The sequence below is a fragment of the Pieris napi genome, chromosome 16, assembly GCF_905475465.1.
Source record: "Pieris napi chromosome 16, ilPieNapi1.2, whole genome shotgun sequence".
Classification (NCBI taxonomy): domain Eukaryota; kingdom Metazoa; phylum Arthropoda; class Insecta; order Lepidoptera; family Pieridae; genus Pieris; species Pieris napi.
In genome coordinates this window covers 8154980-8176907 of record NC_062249.1, presented here as the reverse complement: position 1 = coordinate 8176907, position 21928 = coordinate 8154980, and the positions used below count along the sequence as shown (strand labels likewise).

The window sequence follows — 21928 nt, the reverse complement described above, 5'->3', positions numbered from 1 at the left end:
GTTTATTCCCGTAAAAGAATATTCCAATTATTTGTGTTAAGGTTATCTGTATGCAATTGTATTATTTAATATTTTTTATGTTTTACTTTTATTTTTTTACTGTATAGAGATGTATCTGTTTAGTTTCCTTAATAAATAAATAAATAAACAAAGTGGGTAATTTTTAGCATACTGTATATAGAACAGATGTCACAAGTGTCACTTTGACAGATGACGTAGATTAGTTATTATCTTGTATATTTATCCGTTATGTTTTGCAATGACTAAATTTCACTAATAAACAATACGTAACTTTCTGTTAGACCATAATTACATTGTACGGATCGCATTGCGCACACGCATGTGAACTCATCGATCCATCTTGATCGTGATCTTACACTTCCTCTTCCTACAGAGATTGCACGTCATTTACGTAACTGGCATATATGATTAGTACTTAAAGAAAATAGGTCTCCTAGTATGTATGCTGGTATATATAAATAATTTTAGTATTAGGTACGTACTACGGCTACGTATTTTTCGATAACGATTAGATTTTCGCAATTTGGATGTAATCATAATCATCAAAGGCTTGGCTTCAGGCAGCAGCCCCTTAGCCTCTACATAGAAGCCTATCAGGTACGCGATCAGGCAGATCTGTGGCCGAGAAACTGGGCAGCAGGGCTGTGTCAAATCCCCTCCCCTAAGTTAAAAGCGGTTTATTTGCTTAAAAAATAAAATAAATATAGTTTAAAAAATTTAGGCTGAAAATGGTAATGAACAAAAAATACTGGTATTTATTGTGAAAAAGAGTGGGCTGCTCGATAGACGAAATATATGGCACAGAGCGCTCTGTGCCATATATTTTTCAGCCTAAATTAGGAATTATTTTTCACTTTTTAGTTTGATGTGCATTAAAAGCGTGTTTTTTAGTTTTTTTTAACTATATTTATTTTATTTTTTAGTTATTTTTTTCATTTTTTTTTCGGATTATTGCATTGTCATTGATCTTTGACAGGTGCGCAAAGTTTGAATTAAATCTGTCCGAAAAAAGTGGGTCAAAATTAGAGTCCGAAGCAGTCGGTTACATACATACATACATACAGGTGAAGCTAATATAAAGCGTGTAATAAATCAATGGCGCTCCAACCTTTTCAGGCACTCAGATTTCTGTATCTGTTTCATGATCATTTTTTTATCAATCTAATAGGCAAGTAGGTGCTCCACCTGTGCCTGGTACACGCCGTCGACTGTTTGGGTCTAAGACAAACCGGTTTCCTCACGATGTTTTCCTCCACGATCTGAGCGAATGTTAAATGCGCACATAGAATGAAAGTCCATTGGTGCACAGCCGGGGATCGAACCTACGAAATGCCAATCTCATCTCTGAGAGTCGCACGCTTAACCCACTAGGCCAACACTGCTCGCAGGCCATTAATACTTCAATAAAAAGTAGGTTTACGACGTTAATCTAAACAAGGTTAGGTACGTCGTAAGGTCTCACACAAATAAGATTGGTAACATTATCCAATGAGTTTACATAATGAAAAGTATGCAAGGTAAAACCATGAGCCGATGCAAATCCGTTACGTACTAGGCCGATAGAAAATGCCTATTACGTGGACTTTAACCGCAATATAGAATATGTAGAAACCCAATAGACAATAAATTCCGTATAACAAAAATCATTGTCCACTAAAGAGGTTTTATAGTTCTTAATAAAATGACGCTTTTTAATGGAGTAGTTTTTAGTCGATAAATTAAAATCCCTCTCTTTATTAGTTGTATTTCAAGAACGAAATCAAATTATATAATATATTTTCCTTTTAAATAGTCTTAAGATCTTGTTTAATAATTGAATAATGAAAAAGACAAGAAATTTTAAACAAATTTATTTGCTCAAGACATAAATTTCACACTTTCTATTTATTCAATTATTATATTCCGAAAATTTTTACTGGTTCCTACAGTCTCGTCCATATGATGACAAGGGTGACACGTATGACAATATCCTGAAAACCGGATAAATTGGGATCGGCGATAAGCGTTCCCTTTAACAAGGTAGGATTAGGATGTGAAAAATTGCTAGAGCCTTGTACAGGGATGACATGAGCATACGAGTTTGAGACAGGGGATTTTATCAATACAAATTCACGTGTCACCTGCTTGTCTTCTCTTTAAATGAATTCAGTATTGCGTCACAATTGTCTTTTGTTTCATAATGTGCTGATCCAAATCAAGTTTCTTTTTTTCTTTAAGTTGCGTTCCGTTTCTCCCAAATGCCATAGCCCATATAAAAAATCTGTTTATTGTTCAAATTTATTTGAATTTAGAACAAACAATAGTGAAGTAATACGAATACTATTCATAGTACTGAAATAGTTATACAGTTTAATGTAAGTGTAAATTATCGTGAATATACTCAACGTTAAACAATATATAGGGTATAGGGGATTTATAACATCACATACCGTTTAAAATCGATTATAACATATATGTAATCACTATAATTACGTTAGTATTGTAGTTAAAAGTCGGTCACGTTAGAAATCTAATTGAAACGTCCGCCCACCATTGTTCTACGCCAACAGATTATATAGATGTCAAAACTAAACAAACTACAGATAAAGCATTCATATTTTTTATGACAAAAATCAAAACTGCACAAATAGTCGCAACTCGATAAAGCTGCACAACATAAAACACGAGGCCTTTTTGCACAATAAAAAATATAACTAAATCACAAAGTGTCGCGTGTTTTAATCCCGCCAAATTTCATGACAATGTTCGGTGACATATGTCAAAACAAATTGTAATTCGAATCCCCTTTCATACGCGGTGCAAATTAAGGTTTTTCTACAATGTATGTATGTAAAGAAATAATAACTATCATGACTAGACATTAACATAGATTTATTTGATGACGACGTCACACACACGCGATGTATATTTTATTTAGATAAATGACACAACATTTATTTTATTAAGTTGACACTATCACTTGGTCTTATTATAGAGAATAAGAACAGCTTTAGGAAACCTGTTTTACAATAAAAATCGATGACGTGGGTCAGCCACAGAACGCTCTTTATTTAACAGTCTATAAAGAAAAAATAAAACATAGGCAGAAGTGTGACTGCCCGATTTTGACCCATGGTACTCAAATAGAAAACCATAACATCGTTAGTGTTATGATATGATATAATGTTAACATTATATTACTTTATAGTATTACTAAATACATATATATACCCTATATATAATAAACCAGTTCCTTTCTAAACACGTAGTTTCGATGGTTATATCATGGTGTCAGGTGACACCAGTCAGGCTCTGGGATGCGAACCAACGCTTTCTCCTAAGCGGGAAAAAGGATTTTTTTTTTTTTTAAATTATTAGGAATTTAAGTATTCCCAGATTTCCAGCTACCAGAGCATAAACTCTGTACTTGTGGTAAAGGCCTATTTCACATCGAGACTTAAATAAAGGTTCTAAGTAACGTAAAACTATGTTAACCGATATTATTGAAGCAAACATGAAGTGACTAAAGTGTGTCACTATTTGTCTTCGCAGGTAAAAACACAAAAAAAGGTTTGGTCGCATCCCAAGGATAGCTTTCCATTGAGATGGGGCGTTTTTGTGGCTTGATGAATTGAAAGAACCAGATGGCAACATTTACTATTCAATTTGTAAAGTGATGTTTTTTTTAGTTGCTTACGTTCGTATTATAACAATAGTTTATGCTCAAATGAAAATATTTCGTCGCTTCACAGTGAAAAATCTCCTAAGAATGTAACGAATTTTTAATATTTCTTGAGCAGCCTTAACATCGAACTATGCAAGAATTGATGATGTCTTTAAAGGCCCTGATGGTACTTCAGGCCATGTGAAACCTTCATCTAATTCAACATCAAACGATAGACCAGATCTATCCACTTAGTAGTTCAGAAAATACCCCCCCAGAAACTAGATTTTGTAACTACATTGAGTCATAATAAAGATAAAATATAACATTAATGATGCATTTAAATTTATTTGTAAACAATAATTGTTATCCGCTAGAGAACTTATATCATCATCATCAATGGCTATACAGCCTCTTGTGGGTCTTAGCCTCCTTAAGTATATTCGCCATCGCAATCTATTTCGTGATTCTTGCGTCCAACTTCGAACCCCTATTGAACCCCGAACCCCGAACCAACGCAGCCTCGGTTTACCGGGTTTTCTCTTGCCACCAGGTTGCGAAGAACATATAAGAAACTATAATAATTCCACCGTTTTGTTTATTAATCTGTAAAGTATCCATAAATAATAAAATGATCCATAAATATTATATTTCCATTCGGGCAACACAAAACTAATTTTAATAAACACATACGTTCATAATACTTAAATCTTTGACCTAAATACATCTCGCTTTCAACATGAGAAAAGTCCGCTTTGGTAGCTTTTGACATATATTTGTTAAATATTAATATTTTCTGCTCCACTACACATAATGGTTACTGGTAACCACACAAGTAGGAGCCAGGGATGAATTCAGACTATTTTATTTACTCTATTCAAAATATTATTCATGTTAAGGGACAGACTTATTTTTATTGCCTACCAAAGCAGGTATACAATCCCTGATGTTACTAAGTATGTGTGTGTGATGGACATAGACATATCATTTATTACAAACAAAAATACACACACATAATGAGAGATGTATAAAAATATTATCCTATTTTTTTTTCCTTTTCCCATTCTGTTCATTTCAAGTATGTTATGCGTGTGTGCTGTGGCTGTAATTGGCCCTGGCAGCATTATGCTGAGGAGCAGGATGTTCCACAGCGCTGGTCATTCTGCCAGAGGCCACATCAGCTAGTCGCAAAATAAAGAATATATTAACACTTAGTAGAAAATAATAATAAAAAAACGATGATGGAGACATAACTACTTAGATAACATACAATATAGTTAAAAAAACAGTTTGTGTCCTGTTTGGAGACGTCTATATTAATTATAATTGTCGTATTAAAATTATACGCGAACACTGTACAAAAATTAAACCCTAAAGTGATGAAGGTACGTCCCTGGCAGCACATACAAGTCTTCGTGCCTCCAGGGTCATTCGTTTTTAAACTTTACCTACATGAATCGTTATGCTTGATTGAAGTTCTAACTTAGATACATATATTATGTTCTCATTACGTGTCAAGGCTGCCTTTAGTATATGCATTTGCGTTTTGGCTTAGAATTTAATGAGGTATAATGAATTAAAAAATAGACATCTTAAAGTTATATTGTATATTAAAATCATGACTTTAACTTTATTTTACTTTGTACTTAGGTTGTTCTTACATCCAGCACCTATATCGCTTTTGCTTCAGATCTGCAACATTGTTTCATATCTGACAGACTATTTCAAATTGAATATAAAATAAATCAGTGGCGCTACAACCGCTTTAGGTCTTGGCCTCAGATTGAATCTGTTTCATGATCAATTTTAAATCTAATGGGCAAGTCGGTGACCAGCCTCCAGTGCTACACACGCCGTCGACTTTTTGGGTCTAAGACATGTCGGTTTCCTCACGATGTTTTCCTTCACCGTTCGAACAAATGTTAAATGCGCACATAGTAAGAAAGTCCATTGGTGCACAGCCGGGGATCGAACCTACGACCTCAGGTATGAGAGTCGCACGCTGAAGCCACTAGGCCAACGCTGCTCAAATAGATGAAGTTAATAGATTTGTGTTTAAGACATCCTGGTTCTAAGATCCGGTTTGCTCACGTTGCTTCACATTCCTTCACCGTTCAAGCGAGTGATAATTGAAGGGAATCCCATCAGCGCAGTCGGGATTTGATTTTACACTTTACTGTATAACTTTTAACTTTTCACTGTAGTATAAAGGTATTTGACAAAAGAATATTGTTTAGTTTTGCTCCACTTGGTATAATTCGTTTAGCGTTGTCCTAGGATTTAATCTTTGGGAAGCCATACCAATGTTAACTATGCTAAACAAACGTAAGTTGATTAAATGTAGTATGCTTTCAAGGTCTTATTAATTAAATCGACGTAAGAAATGTGAACTGTGTCAAAACTAATAGACCTATTTTTTTTCTATAAGCTGGCTGAATGAAACATTCTCTGAATGTATGGATGTATTTTTTTTTAGACAATTCACACCAATTCACCTAGTCCCATGCTAAGCTGGTGAAGCTTGTGTTATGAGTACTAGGCAACGGATATACATACATTATTATAGATAGATAGACATATAAATACACACATGTACGTGAGAGTAATTTGAAAAAATATTTATTTGCTAGGATAAAAATATCATTCAACTGGGTGTAAAACATATGGTTGCCGCTGTTCACTTACAAAACCTTGGCGAAAGAAATTTTCCTATACGCGACATATATATTTTTAAACAAAAACAACAACATATATACATTATCTAAATACTAACGCCCTGTTAAAAAGAAACTGAAGCCACACATACAAACAATACTTTATCTAAAAGTAAGACGTAGTATTATCTAAAAGGTCTCTAAAATTCCCGGAAAACAGTGCATTACATTAGCAACGGAGAGTTCGTAGCTACTATATTTTAAAATTCAGGTCACGTACGAATTTTACCCGAAATGCGGTTTTAGTAATTTTATTTAAGTGGAGACGACATCGTTCGGATACTCGTTCAATCCAATTTGACAGCGCTCCAGGTTGATGAAAATTTTTACCCGCGATTTTTGACGTTGACAGTTGACGCTATTATTAAAATATTTGCTGCTGCTCTGTGTCCATGCAATCTGTGCTTATTATACTAAGTTGGAATTGAAATGAAGAATGAAAGCATCTTTTACCGCGCAACACCTCTTTGTGGAACCAGCTGCCAGTAGAGGTATTTTCGAACCGATACGACTTAACGGGCTTCAAGAAAAGAGTGTACATTTCCTGAAAGGTCGGCAACACACCAGCTAGCCCCGGCGTGCCCATGGGCGGTGGTTACTACTTTATGCTGCTTGTTTGCCTCCTGCCCCATAATAAAATTGAAGAATTATCAAGTATTGCATAGAAAAAAAATTCGCACTTTAGGCTGTTGAACATTTTCCCCGCACTTTTTGACTGTAACAGTTGACACTATTAGTTAAATATATGAATACTAAGTATGAATCGGAATGAAATAAATAATTGAAGTATTAGATCAAGGATTGCATAGATAAAAATTATTAGGAAAATCCGTAGATTTCTAATTACAGTACTATAGCTTGCCGTAGTCGCAGTGAAATAAAAGATAGTATTTAAAAAAGTTTTAGATATACAGTTGCACGGATTCCATGCTCGGCGAATTACGTGTGAATAATTGTATCTTTTATTATATAATTATTTTATATAGCTATTTTTATGTTCAGTTCGTCAGTTTTTATGAGCAACCAAATATGCAATTCTTATTTTTCCTTTGAGAAGCTCTATCGCAGAATAATATGCCAAAAATTTGCCAAACCGCTCAACTCCATTTGGGTTTAGTACGGTCTTAGCAAAAAGTAGCAAATTGCGGTCAGGGATTATCTGAGCGATGTTAATCATCCTGAAGGTATTGACGCTCTAACACCGTTCTCGCTCTTCCTTAATCTCTGGATTACTTGAGATTATATGAAAAGTGTAAGTAATTAAATATTTCTGGATTTAATCAACTAAAGCGTCAGGCATTGATAAGCCTTATTACTGTGGGTGTCAACCATTAGAGCATAGAGCCCAAGATGTATAAAACTAGCTCCCTTATTTATAAAAGAAAATCATTTTAATTAAACTGACGTATGCATCTGTTTCTTTACTTCACAGTGTAAACACAATTTGAAAGAAAGGGACAAAGAGTACTTAAGAAGCGACTTTAAAACCCCCTAAAACGTAAAAAAAAAATTTCCTTGCGCTTTTTTAACGTTGACAGTTTGCACTATTAGTTTAATATTTGATGTACGCTGTGTGACTATGCAATCTTTGCTGTTTAAATACTGTCACTGACAAAAATATATTGTTTTCGTTGGACCATGTTGTACTCGTGTTTCCGAATGGTTCAAATAAACGGTCAACTAATTATTAATTCTGGAGCCGTTTTAATTTCTCAAACACATGTTTTTGTTACACTACATTGTTAGTATATACATATGTTTACTACACTGTCATTACATCATTATTTTATTTTTCACATAATTATATTATTTTTGGCACATAAGTTATGGTTACACACGATGAAGCTTTGAAATAAACAAAAACTTACACATAAATGCCATCTTTTACTGGCATAACTATTTACTATACTATCTCAAATTGTAATTTATGTTCGTAAAAGTCTTGCTTTGTAGTTGAAATATACACACTATCTTAATTATGTGCAACGACATAATTAAAGTAGTTATCTCATTTACTACAACAATATATGATATGCTCGAAGATTTTGTTCGACGTTCGGCGAATGGTAAGAATATTTTAAGTAACGTTCACACTGAGGAATTAAGACATACCTAATTGTTTTAATTTTAACTAAACAAATAAAGTTTTTATTAGGAATTCTGTTGGAGATCCAAAATTAACGCATGGATTTCATTATAGCTATTAATATGATATATTAAGTTACTGAGTTTAATTCAAAAAGAAAATGGCCGTGCTTGTGTTAGCATAATGCTAATATTATTTTTCTCGTAGCTTTCCTTGATAGTGAAAACAAGACCGTATAATATAACTATAAATCTGAATGTAACAGAGATTTAGATTTTATTTAAGGAAAATAACATGGTAATGAAGAAAGAGTTTTGTGGATTTTAAGATTACAATTTATTTGCTTCGCTGTCAATTACTAAACCCATTTTCATTAAATAGGGTTGGGAAAACCTCGACATTCTCTGTGTTTTTCCCTACGGACCTACTTCAGTTACTTTGTGTCTAGTTTGTATAAAACTACCCGAAATCTTTGTATGTAAAGTAAATTTTAGTCTTTCCTAATGATTAAAACGTATATTATTTATTAGTTTTAGAGAAAAATTGAGCAGCAAATTTTCTTGAGATTTTGAATGAGTCGATTTTTTTATGGGTACGTACTGCTACTTTGATGAAACCAACCAACATGTAAGGGATACATTTGGAGTCAAGACTAAGCGTCAAGAATCTTATTTACATAGATTACATATATACGTATACATTGACAAATGTAAGTCAAACTTAATGGCAAAATTTACACTCTGCACTTTTCCACTAGTGTCAGATTCAAAAACTGACGGACCGTGTAAGATTATGATTCTAGCCAACAAGACGTCTTGGCTTTTTAATTATTAAAAGTATATTTATTACTTCTTATAATTTTTTATTTTGATTTGACTCAAGCACCGTTCGTTATAAATTGCATTCTGACTGACATTCTGCCAAGACATGACATCCAAATAGGTTTTTGGCTTTATTATATTTATTTATTTATAAAAAATATTTATGTTCTAACAGTTGATCCTAAATTGACAAGAATGCACAACAAATGAATAAAATTTACACACGAAGCAAAAAACAAAAGAAATAATTGGGGAAAACAAAATTACAAAATAAAAAAATCCAAAAAAATAACTAACTATTATGTTTAGGGGGTTAGCTATTTTTAGGGAGTGCCAACCAATTCTGTATTGAGTCATTCAAAACTAGAAAATCACTGAGGAAACTCATTCCAGCTAATCAAAAGTTCATCTGATGTAGGAAATTTGGCTACGAATTTCTATGTAATGTGTAAACAACCTTACGCCAAATTAACTATTAAAATACAGTAAGCTGTGAAGCAACGTTGCGCGACACATTTGCGAACACACGATACATTAATTAAAAACTAACATTCACTTATAATTTACATTTGTAAATATCTCAGTCTGCTCGTACATACTGCCTTCTCCAATTCGGGGTTTTACTTGTTTTACCTTGTGATGAATTGTGAAGAGCAGCGATTCCCAAGTGTAGATTACTCCAATGATGCCTGTGAAGGTGGTTAAAATGCGGGTCTGTCGAATGTCTTCAATGCGTATGCGCAGAACTATTTGTCTTAAACTTGACCAATTCATAAATGCCTCGTGATGGTTACATGACTTCAAACAACACATTGATTTATCAAACTTCATCGAAACAATTTTGGGTCGTAGGCACAAAAGCCTTAAAAATAGCAGGCCCATTTGTTAAATTGGCCATGAGGGTTACAAAACTTTATAGGGTACTTGCCCTAATTCACTATTATAGGTTTAGAGTGAAAATTAGTCTGAACTATGGCACCCATACGGGCACACATACGGGTGCCATAATGTTAATGCATTTTGACATATGAAGCGCCAAGATTTGACTATGAATACCCTTTTTTTTATATCCGAGGTGGAAATGCATTAGCGCATCCCCTGCCCTTAAAAGTTGCAGGGGTATGAAGGACTCGATCCACGCTAAAATCTCTGCTATTCAGGGACTGGGTGAGCAATACCCACTAAAACCATCTCGAGTAGTTCCTACAAAGCTGTGTTACAGAAGTTTCGGGGTCGCTGTCACATTCTACCGGGATCTCAACGGCAATGAATACCCTACCCACGGTGGGTAGAAACTAAAGATATTGGTGGTCGGTGCTGTCGTTAGTTCTTGTTTTTTAATGAGACCGAATAAGCTTTTCGTTTTTATAATTAATTAGTTTAATTCCTTAATCGATACCAAAAAGTTATCAAACAATGATGCATTTCCGTTACGAACCTCACCTAAGGTCGTTAGAGCGTGATATCCTGAAGTTCAAATAGTGGTTGCAATGGGGTCGGCACTTCCCCCGGAAGGACGGACAAACATACATTTATCAACAGCTTAAAACCTTGGCTTTAAAGGGTGTTGTAATCTTTAGCAAAATGCGCTATCAACGGCCAAAATTTCACTTAAAATTTTAACTGTTTGTTCTTTAGGTGCGTTCTAGGTCGCGCCTTTTTTATCTATAAAAAAGCGTGTTAAACTTATGGGTTGCCACAGATTATTGCGTCTGTTTCATTGATCTTCTTGATTCTTCATCGGCAAGTACGGGACTAACCTTATGCAGACAGCCTTGCGATTCTGTAACTCACTTTTCGAACTCTCACAGCGGTCTTCGCAGCGGCGGTCGCGCTCAAATCAGTCGTGAAGCAGTCACTTTACGATTTGGCATTCTGATAAACAATAAACTACAAGCTCCCTCCTTTTTCGAAAAGTGAGTTACAGAATCGCAAGGCAGGCCTTCGATATTGACATGTTTCCTCACAATTAAATCAAATAAGAGGAATCTATTAATGTATTCTCGAATGTACTCCCCCATTTGAACGCAAATACCTCGTTTTATGTCTTCATTACAATTTTCCCTTAATCCGTGATCTTAAGTATCGTATAAAGGAATATTCAAATATTATGTATTAGTTAATAAATCAACAAAGTAGAAACCCAAACCAACCTTTTTCGTGGTCAATGGTCACAGATTACATTGACAGTGATCTTGATTTTTTTGCGAGCGTATTACGTTCTCTTTTGTTTTTTATTCAAATTAAAAAATGACATTGAATCCAAAGACTACGTATTGTTTATGATATGAAAAAGTCCCATTATAATTTTACGCTTTAATAGATGACTATGAAAAATTATATTGTATTTTTTATTTGATAAACACTGAGTTCAATGAAACATAAAAAATGTACTTCAAATCTTACTTTGACAAACAAATGTACAAACAAATTATGTTGATTCTTTCTAGATACATACTTTGTAAACAAAATATGTTCGTAAAAGGATTCTTTCAAACCATTAAAAATTTCAAAGAAAATAGCATCTTTCATACGCTAAAAACTAGTGTGCAAACTATGACTCAAGTGTTAAAATCCAATACGTTTTTGGCATACGGTAATTATTTTAGAACTTTTCAGTAGCCTTCACAAACAAATAACTGATTATATGGTGTTCAGAACACGTATAAATCTAGCTTTATAAGACAACAAGGGACTTAATTTTCATATAAAATGTGCTACACTCCAACACAGTAACTACGAGTACCTCGAGGGTGTAATTAGAGTTGAGTGAAAACATCGCACTCTCGGCGACACGTTTGCTCTCTAGAGATCTAATAACAGGCTTATAAGCACACCCTACTGTTGCTTTAAATGACGCTAAACTAGTACGTTTTTTCGGAATCAGATATTACATTTTAGCACCCCATATGATGAGATTCAATTTACTTCTCAGAGTTATATCCATTGTTATTCCAAAGAGACTTTCTTTTATGTCTTGTATTCGTAAAACATGTTTAATAACCCTCGAATTATGTCGCAGTTGACGTATGGAACTGTACAATATTCCAAATTTAAATTTCGATTACTCTAATATAACCAACATATGTATTTAAAAAAAATTCTCTGATTCTAACCGCTAAAACGCGGCCAGTGTTTTCATCCTCTGAAAACCTTACGTAATATTGTCTATGAACATTCCCTACAGGTCGGCTACAAAAAGCTAAACAGCAATAATATTATACCCAATGATTAGCTTTTTATGGGATCCATGACTGATGGAGCGTGAGTCGTCAGAATGGGGTTGACTTAGAGGATTTGGTTGGGAAATTGGCTTTTTGCGATCTGCATCATTGTTTGAAACGATAGGCTATTTAAACGCAATGTTGCTTTGATAGTATCATTCATCGTAGCTTACAAAATTTGTAATTATTGTTCTTAATATTTATATGTTACAATATTTATTTATTGAGACATAGAACCAAATATGAAAGTATTTAGGTCAAAAAAGTAAAAAAACGTGTGTGTACTTCTTATGTACACGTGTTAAAGTTATACTTCTTTAGCGAAATAATTTTCTTCGAACACTATATTAATCATGTTATTTTACAATAAACACTATGTTTTTTTTCACATTGGAACGGATTTTCTCGTAGCTTTCGTTATGGTGTCTCATTTTATCGATATACGGTTGTTTGTAGCTGATAACTTCTGGCACGATGTGGTTTTATGTATAGAAAGTGTAGACTTATTTTACATAAAGATAACGCATATTATTATATAGCATAAGGTTTAATTAAAACATATGAGAATTCAAAAACCATATATATCTAATAGACAATTTAAGATTACAGTAAATATTCTGTTGCTGTGGAGGTAATGTTATATGTTAGAGAGTTTAAAAAGTATATAATAACAGCTTTTTATGCTACTTGCAATACAGCTACATAAATCATAATTAAACCCTCAGGCTCATATTAATGACATAAATTTTACGCCGTACAGCCTTCGCTTAGATGAGGGTTACATTATTCAGAGGCGTATCACGGCATAAGTTAGTAAAACGGCACTTATTGCTACACTTGGAACCCTTTTATGAGTATTTGCATCACAACTATGTGGCGTTAGAGCTTTATAAATGAAGTTATATATCCAACGATATATATTTATTAATATAAGTTCTAAAACAACGTATATGCTTAAAATTATACAAGAAAATATAACATCACAAATTTTACAAACATACAAGCAACCACAACATAAAACAATAAACAAAAATATAACAATAACTAAAACTAAATAGAAACTTAAACCTCATCAATCCCATGCTGTTCTGGAATAACTATGAGTTGATGTTTAGGTATGTTCTGTTTTTGCAGAGCAGTGTTGGCCTAGTGGCTTCAGCTTGCGGCTCTTGTTCCTGAAATTGTCTGTTCAATCCCCGGCTGCGGTCGAAATTTCTTTCTATTTGCGTATTTAACATTCGCTCGAACGGTAAAGGGAAAAATCGTGAGGAAACCATTAGACCCAAAAAGTCGACGGCTTGTGTCATGCTCAGGAGCCTGATCATCTACTTGGCTATTAAATTTACAAATGATCATGAAACAGATACTTACAGGAATCTGAGGCCCAGACCGAAAAAGGTTGTAGCGCCACTGATTTTTTTTTAGTTTCTGTTTCTATTTTTCTCTTAGAAATATAATATATATGGCAAAATATTTATTGACTACTCAGAGACGTTCATGTTTCTTATTGAAAATAATATTTTAGACAAATCGTCTCCTGAAACATGATTCAAATATTAGTACATTTATTAAACAAAAATTGGTCACCAACATTTCAAAATAATAGAAGAAAAATTGTTTACGTACCAATTAAAGTTTGTTTACCTAAAACGTGGCGTTGCTTATTTTCCAGCTCATTAATTTTAACAAAATTTGCTTAATTAAAAAAAAATATTAACATCATACTAATGTCATTGACCGACTAGCACGATTAAATAAATGTATGATTCACGATAATTACTTTAATTGATTAGTATACTGGTTCATCGCGTGTTAATATAGTAATTGCAATAACAATATGTACGTGACTCACTAAATACTACCCATTCAAAGTTCTGACCATATGCCACGCATCTGACAACTATCCCTTTTTTCACGAGCAAATTCCCTCATCATTTTTTTACTTGATACAAATGCCAAAACTGCAATATAATACGCAATATATGCGTTAATAGTCTGTGCGCGGAATGAAGTTACATAAAACCTCCATAATGAAATTTAGAAAAAGTTATGGAGTTATTAAATGAGCCTCCAACACAGTGAGTTGTGAAGGCTATGACTGGACGAATTAAAAAACAGAGAAGAGCCCGCGAACGAAATGAATGTTATTGTAAGGCGGTCATTTATCAAAATGTCCGACGTCTGACGCCGGCCGCCCTCTATAGTCTACGCTCCATTCTATGCTCTATACTACACTATAGACTATACGAAACTAAGCCGCGGCTTGCTTTTATTGCTTTAGTACGGATCTATTAAGCACATAGACGCTTAACCGTTTTTGTTCGTCATCGTTGTTTAATTTTCTCATTCAACATTACAATGAAATTCGGAGATTGTTTTGATATGCTTATTAGGAAGATGCAGCTGTTAAACGTGTCACATAGTAGCTTTACATAGCTTAGTAAAGGCTTATAAAATTATAAGAACCCTTTCTATCTAACGCTAGGTCGTTGAACCGGCGCGCGTTCAGCTGCATATCCGGACAATATTGGCACCATAAGGTTACCGCCCCGCTGGTCACGCACTGGTTTATTTAATGGAGTTTTTGGTCTTGCGTCGGAAACCATCGGTTTATTATGGCTTGGAAGGCATGTTAGAATGTCACGAAAAATAATTTCTGAAAAACCTTTCGTTTATGCTGCAAAGTCTTAAGTTTTGATGTGCGTACTTTATCTAAAGAGATATAATTTTTCAGTTAGGACATAAAATCCAAGGAGGTTAAATCGCATCCGCTAACTTCGTTGCATTATTCATACTTGAACTCATGTTTCCACGCGAAATTGCATCAACGCTATTCATTTAACATTTCACTCAAGCTCATTCAAAAACGATTCAATTAGCTGCCTAATAATAATTTCGACTTAAAATAAACTCGCAAAAGCCTAATTTCGTCTGGTGCTAAAATAGGTAGCATCAGACGTAAAAGACAAAAAAAGAACGTTTTAAAAATGGAAAAAAGAGGAAATAGAAGATTAATCTAAATGTACCCGTACCGTTATGAAACATCCTGCCAAAACGAAAAATTCAGCGTCGGTTATGATTTATCCTTTGTACATTTTTGAAATCTTGCAATTCGTAGCCAATTAAAAGTCCTGCCACGCTCATTCGTCTGCTTTTCACAACGCTAATGGGCTTTCCCTGTTCCGTGACATTTGCTTTGTATTTTTATTTCCTTACAATGTTAATTCAACGAAATTAATTTTACATTGCTGTTTAATTATGCATTTTTCATGTCTCGATTATTATTTTCTGACATATTTTGTGCAAGATAGGAGTCTTAAGACAATTAAAAGCTTCGACACATGCAGCTACGAAACTCCCTCAACTCAACTTTTTGATTTTATAATCATACTGGCCATTAAAAGGTAAAAGTGTGTTTCTTGTTTATTAAAAAGCTGGATGAATTTAAACAATACACATGAAGCTTAGCGTAGAAATATGATTCACAAAAGCCGAGATACTTACTAGATTTTTGAAGTTACTATTTCTGATATTTAAATAAACTTTATTTAACTAGATAATGCGTTATAATAATACTTTCAATGTATTAAATACCTTTTTTCTATTGTTAGTGTCTTTGAAGTTATTTTCTACAAAGGTAGAATAAGGCGAAAGATACATTTTTTTAAAGATTTTTATCTTGTTACGCCAAAGAAGTATAAGGCGTTGTCCTAATTGGCGAAGATCGCACGATGACACGATGCGGTCTCGTCGTGCGATGAGTTCAAACATACAGATTTCATCAGAGTGTCCTATTTGAACCTCGCAAGTAATCTTTTATAACTTTAATAACGATCGTACGATGCGTTTGATCGTCCGATCTACATGATCGGACGATCAAACGCATCGTACGACAGATCAAATCAAAGCAACAGATCTCTTTTGAGTGTCCTAATCGGTTACTACGCGATGCGTCGACGCGCGAGGGGCGAACGACGGCATCACACGATGGACATCGCGAGATCTATTAGGACACCTGTTAGGTCATCGCACGACCACTTTGATCGTGAGATGAAAAACGCATCGCGCCATCGTACGATCGCTCCCAATTAGGACGCCGCCTAACTTCTAACGCGTGTATATAAGTACACACACTTGTGTTTTATATTTGAATGGTTTTAAAATATGACGATGGCTACTTAATACTCAGTGTTATACTTTTACACAAATCTATTAAAGTATTTTATATATGAAAATTTTATTGTCAGCAGATCTGGCAGAGGTGCAGCCTACGCGTGTTCAGAGGGGGAAGGAAATGCTCCAAAGTCGTGCTGTGGTCGCCCACCATTAAGGCTCTGCGTGCTCTTCTTGGGGGTAGTTGGAGCTTGCTTGGTTGCAGCTGGCGCCACCTTGGGAGCTTTAAGGCCTCATCCGACACCACTCACATTGATACTGCTTATGATAGGTAAGATCCACGGCTCAGTAGTTAACTAAAATTTTACCTTAGATATCGTCATGATCGTAGAACAATGTCGTATTTGACAAAAATCCAAAATCCACTTTTTATCATATTTGGATACTACATTGAATAACTATTATGGCTACTTAAATTTTTTTTTATGTGTTTTAAATTTCAAATTAATCAGTCTGTAAAGTGACGGATATACCTACGTCTATCAACGCTCTCTAGCATGTGATTTTGCTAGAAAATTGTGTAATTTAATGTTATTATTTTTATTTTGTTTCAAAACAAACCCTTTTGTTTGCTTGTATGCCAATTTTTATAATTACAGAATATGAATTAAAATGGTTATGACAAAAACTAACATGATTATATTCTTTGAAATAAAGTTAAGTTTACTATTTGTCAGATACGTCATTATTCTACGACTATGGCGATATGCCTAGCCATTCAAAAAAGGTGCACTGATCTGAGAAAGCAGCAGCCCAGCACAGCCCAGAAACTCAGTAGGGAGCTTTATGTTAATACCAAATACCTCATATAACATAGGGTTGTACTCCCGGCGGAAAAAAAGGCTGGTAGGCACTGAAGGCCGGTAACAATTGCTTTGAAAACGAAAATAATTTATATATTTACTAAATTCAAGCATAACTCAATTAATATTGAATATTCATTGATATACAAACAAAAATAAATAGTCGAATAATTTAATTTTCTCTTCTTAAAACCTACATAGAAACAGCGTGAATAAGTTTATTGCGACATGCATTAATTAAGGCAATAAAGTGTTCGCTTTATAATGTCTTTGTGTCGGGCGAGTGTTTAGTTATGTTATTAATTTCTTTTTCCAAACTCTTTGATCGTTTAACAGCTCGCTTCACGTTTTATCTTTTGTTTGATTTTCATCGATCAAAGGGAACGTGCTACGCTAGAATAGGATTAAAAAACCTTTAAACTGTTATTTTTAACGTCTTCATTTAACGTAACTCACAATGTTAGTTAGGTTGTATATAAGAATAAAACGTCAATTGAAAATATATTTTATTGCTTTCATCCTTGACCGTATTCGCTCTAGATAAATAAATATTTTTTTATAGAAGCTACAATATATGTAAACATAAATTGTTGTTGAATTAAAAAGTTAAAAAATTAAGTTTATGGAATTACATTTCGATAGCATACACTTATTTATTAATATTAATTACAAACATAAATACATAACTTTCAAAATTTGTAATCAACGTCAACGGATGCTGAAAGTTATAGCACACTGTTTTACAAAACTTTTCTCTAGGCTATGGATTTAATTGCCTGTACCAACAAATATCGTACGGCTATGTGGCTACTATAAACTCTACTATTTCGGCGGTCCTGGTCGTCCCATAATATACTGCAACAACTACATACAAGTTCAAATCATCAAAGACTCGACTTAAGGTCCTTCAAGAAAAGTGAGTTTCAATCCAATTCTTAAGACGCACTTGCGAGCCTTCTGGCAATGTGACTGACCATGGGCGGCGATACCACTTGCCCGTTTGCCTCCTGTTACATACAAAAATTGGCGAAAATTAAAGCACAGCTGCAACAGATGGCCTGTATAACCGGAGTATTCGGCACGCATGACAATCGCCAAGCCAAAATCTCATTACATCATTCACAAAGTCGCGTCCGCCCTTGCCGAAGTTTTCAATTAACCTTCGAATGAGTTTTGGAGCCGAATTAATTGGATTTTCATTAGCGTTTGGGACAAATGATGTTGTTACAGACAAGCTATCTATTGTGCTTCGAAGCAATTTGTACGCGTCACTCATTGGTTACTTCACGTATCACCGTCGATTGATGGGTAATCGAACTGCCTCCACGAAATTGGGAAACTTAAACATGTGGTCTAAAACACACACATAGAGCATTAAGCGAGATTGTTTAACAAAGAAGGTTTTGTCACGCACTGATGACATTTATATTGTTCATGCGCAAAATTTATACAGAATTTGATACTGTTGTCAATTTTAGCAAGTACTATTATATGGTGGTAAAGCAGTATATTTGCGGTCAATCGACATTAGAAAATCGGTGTCGGTCTCATTTATACCGTTAATAAATTTTTTTTATATATTTGCTCTATTATGTCTGTATTATTTTCAAGTTTTGATTATTATTTTGTATTATAAGTTTTAAACTTATTCACAATTATTTTTGTTTTTTTTTAAATCACTATTTATTAAATCACTGAAACAAAAGACGGTCGGACATATGCTGACGTCACCAATCTTTGAAGTCAATATTATTTCGTAAGCATCGCAATTTGGTCACGTTGCTATATAGTAGGTAATGTAAAACGGTAATGACAGTCAAAACTGTCATTTAAATGAGATTCAGTTTATAATTTAATAGGGGGCGCTAAAATCAACGTTGGCACAGTCGGCGCCCTTAGTTACATGTATGACCTGGTTTGAAAAATGCAAACGCAAACATTTGCCAGTTATTGGCAATATTGAACGTCAAATGTAACACTTTTATTAGATTTTTGATTGAACGTCTATAAAACATAATTTCACACATCACGTGGTTGTAATTATTTGTATTTTACTATGCAATTATTATGTTGATGTATATAAGACAAGTTGATAGTTTTATATATTCTAAATTCAAAATAAACTAATATTCTAAATTTAAATTATACTTTTGCGTCTTTGTAAATATCCTAATTTCTAATCTGATAAGTGCGACAAGGTTGCATATCCGAATGCTGAAAAATTATCAAAACTGCAGGTGATTTAAAAATTAAATGTGGAAATAAAAATCTACGCCAAGACTAAAGTTTTTTTAACATTTTACATAAAACTGCTAATAATATGTGTAGCAAAATATAATACTTATACTTTTACTGAGCCTACATAGGCCTTTATTAATTATTGAATTTTTATATTCGTCGTAATCAATTCAATGCAATATTTGTAATTTATTTTAAATGACGTATATACGGTGACACTAAATAAAGCCACTTCACACGTAAACGGAAATTTACCCTAAATCACATACATAAAATTACCAACATTACTTCCAGGTATCGGCGTGGTATTAGTGACAGCAGCAGGTCTGGCGTGGCGTCTCGGTGCCCGTGACGCCCCATGCGCCCTGTTTGGAATCAGAAGAGCGTCATGTCGACGGCTGGTCCCGCGTCTCCCCCCAAGTTACGCCAGACCCCACCATCCGTACGCCGCAATGCTGTACCCAGAGTTTCACTATCGGCCGCCGCCACCCACCTATCAGGCGTCCATGCAAGAATATAGACTCAGGTAAAGGTTTACATCCATTTCGCATTCACGGCTTATTTTTTTTTTTTTTTTTTTTTTAAAGACAATTCACACCAATTGACCTAGTCCCATGCTAAGCTGGTGAAGCTTGTGTTATGGGTACTAGGCAACGGATATACATACATATTATAGATAGATATACATATAAATACATATTTAAACACCCAAGACCTAAGAACAACACCAAATGCTCATCACATCGATGTTCGCCTCAGCCGGGGATCGAACCCGGGACCCATGGATTCGCAGTCAGGGGTACTAACCACTAGACCAATGAGTCGTCATATTGTATTGATATCGTATTGATACTTGCCTCCACGAAATAGTGCACCCACATGCGTATAGTCACAACTGCAATCTAATTTAGCTATCATAGAATGTTAAAATGTCAGACACAATACCCTGAAAGCAGGCGCAGGTCCGACGTCTTCACGTGCTTATCTGAGGCACAGTAGTTTTCATCCATTCTACCATTGGAACTTTTCGTAAAAAAACTGCAAATGGCGATTTTTTTAGTTTCGGTCTCACCTTGAACCCGAGGCCTCAAGATCATCAAACTAGATCCAATAAGCCATCATACTAGCACCTTCTGTGTTGCGTTTATACATAGAGAAAAATACTATTTCTTGTCATAAATTAGAGTTTTAATTATCTAAACCAGTGATTCCCAAAGTGGTCTATATCGACCCCTAGGGGTCTATGACAACCTGCAAGGGGTCTACGTCAGCGAAAAAAAATTTGGGGGTCCATGAAATGAAAATGGGGGTCCACGATAGTGGATCTCAACATATACACTGATACAGGAAAACAGACATCGCCTATTTAACAGATTTGATTACAAAATTTAATATGGTTAATTTGCAATTACACGGCGGCAGTTTAAATTTGATTAAAACAAAGTCCATCTTATCAGCGTTTCTTGCCAGAGTTAAACTAATGAAGCAAAATATTGGACGGGGCGAATTTTCTCAGTTCCCCAATATGTTACTTTAAGTTTTTAACACTAAACTTCACTACAGTTAGAAATTTACAGGAAATCAATATCAAGTAAGTAGGGGGTCTACTCAACATGGAAAAACATGGCAAGGGGTCTACGACACAAAAAAGTTTGGGGAACTCTGATCTAAACCCTTTTATTAATGATTTCAGGCTACTTCTCCTAGATAGAAGTGCTCCAGTGGTGTCGCCACCTCCGACCTACCGGTCAAACTCAGCAAGTCTAGTCAGGTACACAATTTATTAATGTGCAATCATGATCCACAGGAAAAAATAAAATAAATAGCTGCCGCAGTACATACCAGTATTTAGAACTTAACAATAAGATTCGGCATTGAGACATCGCTATGTGTTTCCCGTATGTCAAAAACGTATTATATTTCAGATTTAACAGGCGTAAAAGGTGACGCTAAAACTTGACTCTGAAAGCCTTAGTAAAAAGCGTAATTTAAATCTTGTAATTATTTAATTGTAATAATTATTTCTGTAAAAAATTAAAACATATTTGCTTTATAATTCGATATCAGAACTATAAAACTTTACTAGCACTCACAACTAGTACCGCAGTTTTATGAAACGAGGTCAGGTTGTGTTTTCAGTTCAACTGTCAAAACCACCCAATAATATTTTATGATTTGCAAATAAATTCAATCATTAAAGTCCAG

At 34.4% G+C, this 21928-nt stretch overlaps 1 protein-coding gene across 3 annotated transcripts in view; it reads left to right on the top strand.

Annotated features, from left to right (window-relative positions):
• LOC125057067 overlaps nt 1-21928 on the top strand; it is a 155634-nt gene that overhangs the window by 131672 nt on the left and 2034 nt on the right. For 2 of the 3 annotated variants that reach the window (XM_047660523.1, XM_047660521.1), the window contains exons 4-6: nt 16757-16953; nt 20018-20249; nt 21417-21494. In XM_047660523.1, the coding sequence (XP_047516479.1) occupies nt 16757-16953; nt 20018-20249; nt 21417-21494 (507 nt within the window). The remainder of the gene's footprint in view (nt 1-16756; nt 16954-20017; nt 20250-21416; nt 21495-21928) is intronic. The other variant, XM_047660522.1, reaches the window with a different exon arrangement.